Source organism: Dendropsophus ebraccatus, chromosome 6 (assembly GCF_027789765.1).
Source record: "Dendropsophus ebraccatus isolate aDenEbr1 chromosome 6, aDenEbr1.pat, whole genome shotgun sequence".
NCBI lineage: Eukaryota > Metazoa > Chordata > Amphibia > Anura > Hylidae > Dendropsophus > Dendropsophus ebraccatus.
This window is the reverse complement of record NC_091459.1, coordinates 135,942,165-135,952,520: the sequence shown is the minus strand read 5'-3', so window position 1 is coordinate 135,952,520 and position 10,356 is coordinate 135,942,165. Positions and strand designations below refer to the sequence as shown.

The 10,356-nt window shown below is 43.6% G+C and overlaps 1 protein-coding gene across 5 annotated transcripts in view; it reads left to right on the top strand.

The window, feature by feature from the left end:
• The window catches only part of ITSN2 (intersectin 2), a 112,076-nt gene that overhangs the window by 96,754 nt on the left and 4,966 nt on the right, over window positions 1–10,356 (top strand). For 3 of the 5 annotated variants that reach the window (XM_069973072.1, XM_069973075.1, XM_069973076.1), the window contains 8 exons: window positions 1,439–1,537; window positions 1,617–1,784; window positions 3,400–3,612; window positions 4,026–4,147; window positions 4,835–4,917; window positions 5,824–5,910; window positions 7,053–7,226; window positions 9,330–10,346. In XM_069973072.1, coding sequence (XP_069829173.1) covers window positions 1,439–1,537; window positions 1,617–1,784; window positions 3,400–3,612; window positions 4,026–4,147; window positions 4,835–4,917; window positions 5,824–5,910; window positions 7,053–7,226; window positions 9,330–9,469 — 1,086 coding nt within the window. In that variant the 3' untranslated portion in view covers window positions 9,470–10,346. Of the gene's footprint in view, window positions 1–1,438; window positions 1,538–1,616; window positions 1,785–3,399; window positions 3,613–4,025; window positions 4,148–4,834; window positions 4,918–5,823; window positions 5,911–7,052; window positions 7,227–9,329; window positions 10,347–10,356 lie in introns of those variants that run through there. The other 2 variants (XR_011363451.1, XM_069973073.1) reach the window with 2 other exon arrangements.

Sequence of the window (10,356 nt, the reverse complement as noted above, 5' to 3'; positions counted from 1 at the left end):
AATGCTGTGATTTAGGGATAGTGAGCAGGAGAGGTTTTCTATGGAAATTTGCTACTGCTCTGCAGTGTTCCTGACATGGACAGAGGTGGCAGCAAAGAGCAGTGTGTGAGACTAGAAAGAATACACCACTTCCTGCTGAACATACAGCAGCTGATAAGTACTGGAAGACTTCAGGTCTTTTTATTTTATTTGTTTGGTTATTACATCTATTTCACTTAAAGAGATATTTAAACTTTTTAAGTGTAGCAGCCATTTTGGCAAAGGGAAGTAGTCGGTTGTATTGATTGTCACCTTTCAGTAAGGTTCTCGATAAAACCAGCGAGTTTTCCTGACAAAACAATAGGTGGTTGTCAGTATTTGAGCAGCTAGTTCATAGGAGACAACTGCACGTCCCGTTAGCACTCCTGCAAAATGGCCGCCCCCAACTAAACAAATGCCCAAATCCTTGTAAGTAAAACAGAGACGAATACCAGATTTTGCCTACTGCTCCTACTCCTGATGTACTGACATTCAATTCAATTTAGTTTGGGGTGGAACTCCCCTTTAACCAAGAGTTAATAGACTGTCTTTATAGTGATGTTGGCTCATGATCACCTGTAAAAGGGGGATTGATCTGGTGGCACCTGAGGAGCTAGCGTACAGGAACGGCATGTGATACCATGTGCACAGCAGAAGTTTCTTCACAATCATACTAAGCAGGAACATAACTAGAAATGGCTGGGCCCCATAGCAAACTTTTGATTGGGCCCCCCTCCCGTCTGACTACAAACCCATCAAGTGTAGTCATACCCTTTAACATTTAACGGCAAGTGCTTGCAGTTAAAGGGACATTTGTAGCACCCTGAAGGCCCGATTTGCCACCGCATGCTGCAAATGATGACAACTCTGGGCCCAGTGTATTGCAGGAGTGGGCTGTCGGGCCCCCTGAGGCGGTGGGCCCCATTACAGCTGCTTTAGCTGCTACGGTGGTGGTTATACCCTTAATACTAAGGGTCTTATTAGGCAAAGCGATTTTTAACGATTAACGTTAAGGGATTGCAAACTGGATTGTTTATCGTTAACCTGAAATCGTTTACCATATTACACAGAACGATAGTCGTTAGTTACGATGGTTACTGCAAAGAATGAACAATGTGGAATTACACTGAACGATTAGTGATGAAATGCGCAATTATAGCGAACAATTAACGATGATTTTGGTGTCAGCACCAAATGTATGATGAACGATTTCTCGTTGGTTGTTTGATCGTTGCCTGCGTTTACACAAAACAATTATCGTTTAAATTTGAACAATATAACGATAATTTTCACGATAATTGTCTCGTGTAATAAGCCGTAATTCGTGGTGGACTCAATCCTTCTGATATATGAAGCATTCTGTGGTTTGCTGGAAATAATCTGCTACTTATGAGTCTCTCTTGCTTGTTTGCCCCTGCAGAGACTAGCCACCGACCCTCGCTGCAAGGGAATGCCTCTGTCCAGTTTTCTACTCAAACCTATGCAAAGGATAACTCGGTATCCGCTCATCATAAAGAACGTGAGTGTTCAGCCTCGTATAGGCATACACAGGAAACAACATCATGAGTTTTCACTTCTGATCCTTATGTTTTCACCAGATCCTGGAGAACACAGCAGAAACTCACCGCGACCATGGTCATCTCAGGGACGCCTTGGAGCGGTCAGAGGAGCTCTGCTCTCAGGTCAATGAAGGGGTTAGAGAAAAAGAGAACTCTGATAAGCTGGAATGGATACAGGCGCATGTGCAATGTGACGGCGTGATAGAGGTAAGGAAAACCGGCAGTAACCGAGCTGCAGTGGAATATACTCCGCAGTGTAGGAGAAAAGGGGGATCCACTGCATGGTGGGGAGGTGTATACTCTGCTGTGTAGGGGGGTGTATACTCTGCTGTGTAGGGGAGGTGTATACGTATACTCTGCTGTGTAGGGGGGAGGTGTATACTCTACTGTGTAGGTGTATACTCTACTGTGTGGAGGGGAGGTGTTTACTCTGCTGTGTAGGGGAGGTGTATACGTATACTCTGCTGTGTAGGGGAGGTGTATACATATACTCTGCTGTGTAGGGGGGAGGTGTATACGTATACTCTGCTGTGTAGGGGGAGGTGTATACTCTTCTGTGTAGGGGGGAGGTGTATACTCTGCTGTGTAGGGGGGAGGTGTATACTCTGCTGTGTAGGGGGGAGGTGTATACGTATACTCTGCTGTGTAGGGGGGAGGTGTATACTCTGCTGTGTAGGTGTATACTCTACTGTGTGGAGGGGAAGTGTTTACTCTGCTGTGTAGGGGAGGTGTATACATATACTCTGCTGTGTAGGGGAGGTGTATACATATACTCTGCTGTGTAGGGGAGGTGTATACGTATACTCTGCTGTGTAGGGGGGAGGTGTATACATATACTCTGCTGTGTAGGGGAGGTGTATACGTATACTCTGCTGTGTAGGGGAGGTGTATACGTATACTCTGCTGTGTAGGGGGGAGGTGTATACATATACTCTGCTGTGTAGGGGAGGTGTATACATATACTCTGCTGTGTAGGGGAGGTGTATACGTATACTCTGCTGTGTAGGGGAGGTGTATACGTATACTCTGCTGTGTAGGGGGGAGGTGTATACATATACTCTGCTGTGTAGGGGAGGTGTATACGTATACTCTGCTGTGTAGGGGAGGTGTATACGTATACTCTGCTGTGTAGGGGGGAGGTGTATACATATACTCTGCTGTGTAGGGGAGGTGTATACGTATACTCTGCTGTGTAGGGGGGAGGTGTATACATATACTCTGCTGTGTAGGGGAGGTGTATACGTATACTCTGCTGTGTAGGGGGGAGGTGTATACGTATACTCTGCTGTGTAGGGGGGAGGTGTATACTCTGCTGTGTAGAGGGGAGGTGTATACTCTGCTGTGTGTAGGAGATATGTATACTCTGCTGTGTGTAGGGGAAGTGTATACTCTGCTGTGTGTAGGGGAGGTGTATACTCTGCTGTGTGTAGGTGTATACTCTGCTGTGTAGAGGGGAGGTGTATACTCTGCTGTGTGTAGGAGATATGTATACTCTGCTGTGTGTAGGGGAAGTGTATACTCTGCTGTGTGTAGGTGTATACTCTGCTGTGTGTAGGTGTATACTCTGCTGTGTGTAGGTGTATACTCTGCTGTGTAGGGGAGGTGTATACTATGCCGTGTAGGTGTATACTCTGCTGTGTGTAGGTGTATACTCTGCTGTGTAGGGGAGGTGTATACGCTGCTGTGTGTGGGAGGTGTATACGCTGCTGTGTGTAGGGGAGGTGTATACCCCATGCTGGGGAGGATGATCCCCTGCCGCATGTGGTTTGGGTGCCTGTCATTATAAATGCCCCCGATCACCGTTTGTCTATCACATTTATAGCAGATCACCTTTAACTCCCTGACAAACTGCCTGGGGCCTCGTAAGATCCTGCACAGCGGCAAACTGTACAAGACCAAGAGCAACAAGGAGCTGTACGGGTTCCTCTTCAATGACTTCCTGCTCCTCACCTACATGGTCAAGCAGTTTGTCTCCTCTGGATCTGACAAGCTCTTTAGCCCCAAGACCAATGCCCAGTACAAGATGTACAAAACGGTAAGTAAGAATACTGTGTATAGAGACAGTAAACCAGGCAAACCATTATAATAGTGAGATTGGCACCCAGCTTTCCCAGACTTCTGAAGGGTAAACTACTCAATAACACAAGTCTGCAGGTCAGTGCTTAGTGTAACCCCCTGTGCTGCTGCGATTTCTTTCCATTCTGCTCACATTGCATCTTGCAAACCCAGTGCATCAGTAACCCCCTCTCCCTGCCCCATGCCATCTATCTTCCCCCAGCACAGTGCCAGCCTGTTTAGTTCAGTGCACTATGTCATGGCATAGCAGAGAGGAGTATGTACTGTACTGATTGGCCAGGCAAATTAGGCAAAGTTAGAAAGAGCCTGTGTCTGTACTGGGGTGTAATGTGATTCTAGCATTTGTATGATTTTTTTGTTTGTTTCTTACAGCCTATTTTCCTGAATGAAGTGCTGGTCAAGCTGCCAAGTGACCCATCCAGCGATGAGCCTGTGTTCCACATCTCTCACATAGACCGGGTGTATACCCTGAGGACGGACAACATTAATGAAAGGTGAGCTGTATGGTCATATCCCTGGTGGAGGCAACCAGGTACAATGACGTCAGTATAGTTAATGCCCAGGACTAATGGTAGGAAACGTTGATGCAACCCAGAATGGCCTTGCTTTAAAGGGGTAGTTCACCAATAATTTTTTTCTTTCACATCCACTGGTGCCAGAAAGAGCCAGTGATTTTGTAATTTACTTCTATTGAAAAATCTTGAGTCTTCCAGTACTTATCAGCTGCTGTATGTCCTGCAGGAAGTGGTGTATTATTTCCAGTCTGACACAGTGCTCTCTGCTGCCACCTCTGTCCATGTCAGGAACTGCCCAGGGCAGGAGCAAATCCCCATAGAGAACCTCTTCTGCTCTCCAGACTGGAAGGAATACACCACTTCCTGCAGGACATACAGCAGCTGATAAGTACTTGAATATTTGATATTTTTTAGTAGAAGTAACTTACAAATCTCTGGCACTTTCTAGCACAAGCTGATTTGAAAGAAAAAAATATATAATCTCTATACCAGACAACCAGTACTCTGTTTGTTTTGTCCTGATGAAGAGCTAGAACTGCGAAAGAGCTGTCTACATTTAGGTGTTTGTTGATCGGCTGATGTCATGCTTCAGGCCTCCCATAGGTGGCACTAGAGAGACAGCTTATTCTTGCTGGAGACATACTGATCATTCATTATCTTTCTCAGAACTGCCTGGGTCCAAAAAATCAAGTCTGCCTCTGAGAACTTCATTGATACTGAGAAGAAAAAGCGGGAACGAGCATATCAAGGTATTGGATTATTTATGGCAATTGGTTTAACCTGGTAATTGATAATCCCATGGGCCGGTATAGACAAAATGTGGCCCTGGGCAAAATTACAGGTGGGGTCCGAAATTCACTCAGCTTCAGTGAACTCAGAAGGTGTTATACCACAGTCTGATAAGGTCACCCCGATGAATATATTCTCAAATAATACCGCTATACACCAGGGCCAGATATTACCACCATACATAAACAACTGCTTCTACAAGTTTAGTGAAAGAAAAACACCATACAAAGACCAATATTTACCAGTATACAAGGCCCAGAGAATACCGCCACATCATAACTACTGCATTACACCTAAACAAGACCACCGTACCAGTAATGAATAAGAGCCACTATACACAGAGCAGTATTCCCCACATACAGGGAGGTAACACTCACAGCACATTTGGTCCTGCATTTCCAGGTGACAGGTTCACTTTAGTGTTACCTGCCAGTTTCTTGTGCTTTAAAACTCTGTCAGTAGGTTTATAGTGTTCTATTTAAGGGTAGTCTAAACTAGTGTCAGAGAAGCTGGACAGATTGATGCATCACTTACCAGCTGCTGATTGGCAGTTATCTATCCTTGCTGTGTATAGGCAGACAACTGTCAATCAGCAGCTGGAGGGCGGGAGAGGGGTGTGGCAAGAATCCTATTCTCCTGCATATTAGGAGAACGGCTGAGCAGGATAATGTAAGTAATATACCGATCTGTTCAGCATTTCTGTCACTGGTTTATGCTGCCCTTATTTAAGGCGGAGTAAACCTAGTGACAGATTCCCTTTAAGGCTTTATCATGTTACATAGCAGCTGCATTCTTCATTGGGTGCATAACTATACTATAATAGCTTGGCACCCTATTACAGTAGAATTTCTTTACTTTTCCACCAGCAGCGAGGTCTCACAAGTCTTCCGGAATCGGGCGCCTTATGGTGCAAGTCAATGAAGCGGCAGAACTAAAAGCCTGTAAACCCAATGGTAAGGGCAGTCTGGTGTACACGTAATGGTGGAGGGGGTGAAGAGCATGATACATTCATTGTTCTGTATTGGGAAAAGCAGAGATCAGAGCGCTATAAAGAAATCAACCAGCGCAGAATGTTGGACCAAGGTATTAGAGTACATAGTACTCTGGCTTACACCAGGGATGGGGAACCTTTGGCCCTCCAGCTGTTGCAAAACCACAATTCCCATCATGTCTGGACAGCCAAAGCTTTACCTTTGGCTGTTCAGGTATGATGGGAATTGTAGTTTTGCAACAACTGGGGGGCCGAAGGTTCCCCATCCCTGCTTTACACCAACATCACAGAAAGAAGAAAAAAAAACAGTATCCCTGGTGGTCCTAGAAATACTGGTGAAGCTAGGCAACAGTGATAATGTGTTTTCCTTATTCTTTGTTTTTATTGCTGCTTTTGCTTTTTTTCTCCTTTCTGTGATGTTGATGTAAAGGCTTTAGGTAGTCGTAGAAATGCATGAAGCACTTTAATCACTCTATATGCAATATTGTATGTAGCCAGCAGATGGAGCCAGAGTACTATGTCATCTAATATTTTTCACACTGCATACTGATGTGTAACTAGTGTGGCCTGGCTTTTTTACCAGTACTCTGTGTAATCCCCTGGTTGTTGTGTCTTTGTCTGTATAGTAACCAGTGATGTTTGTGATTTTATATAAATAATTTTATTACATTTGTGCAATAAAGATGAATTGTTTCTCTACTTAATTTGTGGTGTTGATGACTTTGTAGGATATATATAAATTTCTAAATTACTATTACAAAACACTGAAGTCTTCCAGTACTTATCAGCTGCTGTATGCCTTTTCAGTCTGACACAGGGCTCTCGCTGCCACCTCTGTCCATGTCAGGAACTGTCCAGAGCAGTTGCAAATCCCTATAAAAAACCTCTCCTACTCTGGATGGACAGAGGCTGCAGCAGAGAGCACTGTGTCAGACTGGAAAGAATACACCACTTCCTGCAGGACATACAGCAGCTGATAAGTACTGGACACTTGAATTTCTCTGTAGTACACCTTTAATAGTAGCATTGTATAGTAGGGATCAGTATTCTGGGTTTTTAGCAGGAATCCTATAATATTGTGTTGGGTTTTGGTATATCACACAGGGAAGAGTAACCCATACTGTGAGGTCACCCTGGGCTCCCAGTGTTACACAAGTCGAGCAATAACCGATACACTCAACCCAAAGTGGAATTTCAATTGCCAGTTCTTCTTGAAGGACCTGTACCAGGATGTGCTGTGCATCACTGTCTTTGACCGAGACCAGTTCTCCCCTGATGGTGAGTGTCTATTGCCTCTATCCCCACCTCGGCCTCACTACTATGTGTAGGACTCAGACACCTATACACCCTGCACATCTCTGTTCCTCTTTGTTCCCCTTGTCTGATGATACGGTTTCATGTGCTTTCATTTGGGTTTTCAAAGTGTTTTATTAATATTTTTGTATAAGTACACATAGTACTGAACTGTTTACTTTATCCTATGGAGTAAAATAAGGCTGTGTTCACACTACCTCTTTTTATCTGGTTTTCTATTGACATCCATTATAAAAAAAATAAATAAATAAAATCAAAACGCGTCAGTTTTTTTTTAGCAAACACAAAAATGTGGTTGACCGCCTTTTTGTGTATGTAAAAAAAAAAAAAAAAAACCTGATGCATTTTGATCCGTTTTTTGTTTTTTTTTAATAATGGATGTCAATGGTAAAACTGATGCACACAGATGCATCCGTTTTTTGTAAAAATGTATGAAAAAAACATAGGGGGACATTTATCAGAGGAAGGTATTCATTCTTCAGCGCGGGGAGAGCAGGAGCGCGCGCCTCCCATAGACTCCCATTATGAGCAGGAGGCTAACGGCTTTCTGCGGCGGACAATTCCGCTAGTTTTGCTCAGTGGGAATGGGGCCTAAGTGAATCTGGTTGGTGAAAAGGGGGCGGGGCCTAACTTAAGACCGGCGTACGATTAAGGGTCCTTTTATACAGCATGATATTGGGCCGTGCAAGTGTTGTTCAGTGAGATCGGCATTTATTTGTAGCACCATCAGAAGGCACGATCAATCGTGATGCCGGGCTGCACAAACAATACAAGCCATTTAAAGAAATTGCTGTCGACCACTCATCCCCTGTTTACACGGACAGATGTGCGGCTGATAGTGATATATTTTAGCGCAGCATAAAATATGCAATCAGACGATGACTAGGCCATTTCCGACTCCTCGGCTGATCGCTGACATTTTTACATGGGATGATTAATGGCCGATAGAGGATTTCTTGGTACACTCCTTGTCGATAATCAGCCTGTGTAAAAGGGGCTTACGTGTTTTATTTTCCTTCAGGGCCACCAAAGGGGGATTTAGTCTTTTTGAATGCAGATAATGGCATATTTGCCTAATAAACCCAATTACAAACCCTGATTTAAGGGATGGGGGTCATTCCTAAATGACCCCCAACCCTTAAATCAGGGTTTGTAATTGGGTTTATTAGGCAAATATGCCATTATCTGCATTCAAAAAGACTTTTCCCAGCCCCCCCCTCCTCTCTCTCTCTCATTCATTGCTCATTATCAGGAAATCTCGACTGTTTTACATCAGTCGAGCCCTGTGTAACCTATGGAGAGGGGAGGGGGGAGGAGGGAGATTCGTTGGCAACAGAGAACAAAGGATTACACAGCAGGACCTGTGTGAAAGCCGGTATTCAGAAGTCAGAGAGGTCAGTGCTGACTTCAGAGGAGATAGCCCGGTGATGTAGCTGTAAAGTAACTCTTTCTTGTTCTGTTTTGGTGCCTCATTTCCCTCCACCCCTCCCCTCTCCATAGAAAATCATGAAGACAGAGGGGAGAGCTTCAAACTGCTTTCTCATGATAATAATGCATATTTGCCTAATAAACCCAATTACAACGTTTTTTTAAATCGCCTGGACTATTGATTTCTGCAAAAAAAATGTAAACGACAGTGACACTTTAAAGTGAATTTATCAGCTTCATGTTCCAAATTGCTGACACTGTTAGTTTCCTGTTAAGTCAAGGAGACACGTGGTACCCTTGTGCGCTCCCATACTGCTTTTTATTCTCCAATGTTAAGTGTCAAAGAGGTTTTCCCAAGCTCCTGGTCTCCTGCCAGCTGTAATGTCTCCTCGCCCCTTCTCCAATCCCTGTTTGATTGAGTCAGCTGAGCCCTCCAGGGTCAGGGATGGGCAGGGGGGTGAGGAGATGTTCTAGTACTTAGCTGACTCAAAAGAATAAATAGATTTTTCTACATTCTGAACATACAGATAGATATATGAAAGGTACCATGTGTCTCCTGACCTAACAGCAGTATACCAGAGCCCCATTTACCACCTGTATCCATTTTGGCTTCTACAAATGTAATCATTTCTCTTTCAGATTTTCTGGGCCGCACTGAAATCCCAGTAGCGAAGATCAGGTCAGAACAAGAGAGCAAAGGCCCGTCCACCAAACGTTTACTCCTACACGAGGTGCCAACAGGGGAGGTGTTTGTGCGGTTCGACCTGCAACTGTTCTAGATGACAAACAGCGCCCCCTGCAGTCCGTTCTGTGTGTATGCACTAGAACCAAGTGTGCAAAATACACTCCAAACTAGACAGTCCTCCGCAGATGCGTGCGGGGCTCCCAATCACAGTGCCTTGTACAAAGACGAACCGCTGTGCTTTTTTTTTTTTGATTTGCAACATTTTAAAGGTCCGTTTTAACCATTTATTTTGTTGGTGCCAGGGGAGGCCATCGATATTCTGTGGACGTGCACATGGCATATAACCGGTGCCATGAGAGTGAAGGTCCTCAGATTACCTACCAAGCTTCCCCATGGGAACAAGATAATTTATGATCTTTTTTTTTTTCCTTTTTTTTTTTTTTTTTTTTTATTATAATTTTTTTTTTGTATTATATTAAAGTTAAAAAAAAAGAAAAAAAAAATCAAAAAATTTATTGTGAATGCCCGTTTCAAAGACACTGTAAAAAATGAGGTGGAAATTTAGATGAAGAAAAAAAAAAAATCTAATTTTGTAAGAATCTGAGCACATAAAGAATGAAGCCGATAAGCAGATAGAATTCTATATTTATAGTCGTGTATATATTTATATATGCCGCATACACTGGGAGAGATTTTTTTTTTATATATATATTTATGATGTGATGAATACAATTGTCCAAAATGAATCTCTTAAAGGGACAGGTTTATTTTATATTTTATGATGATCTGGACAGTCCTTCAAATGTATTTGGTAACATTAAGAATTCTGAAAAAAAATTTGCATTTATAATATAGATATTTCTATACAGGGAGCACCCTGACGCTTTGCTGCTGCAACCAGGACGGCGGGGTTACTACTATGCATTAAGGGTGTCTCTAACTCAGGGATGGGGAGCCTTTGGCCCTCCAGCTGTTGCAAAA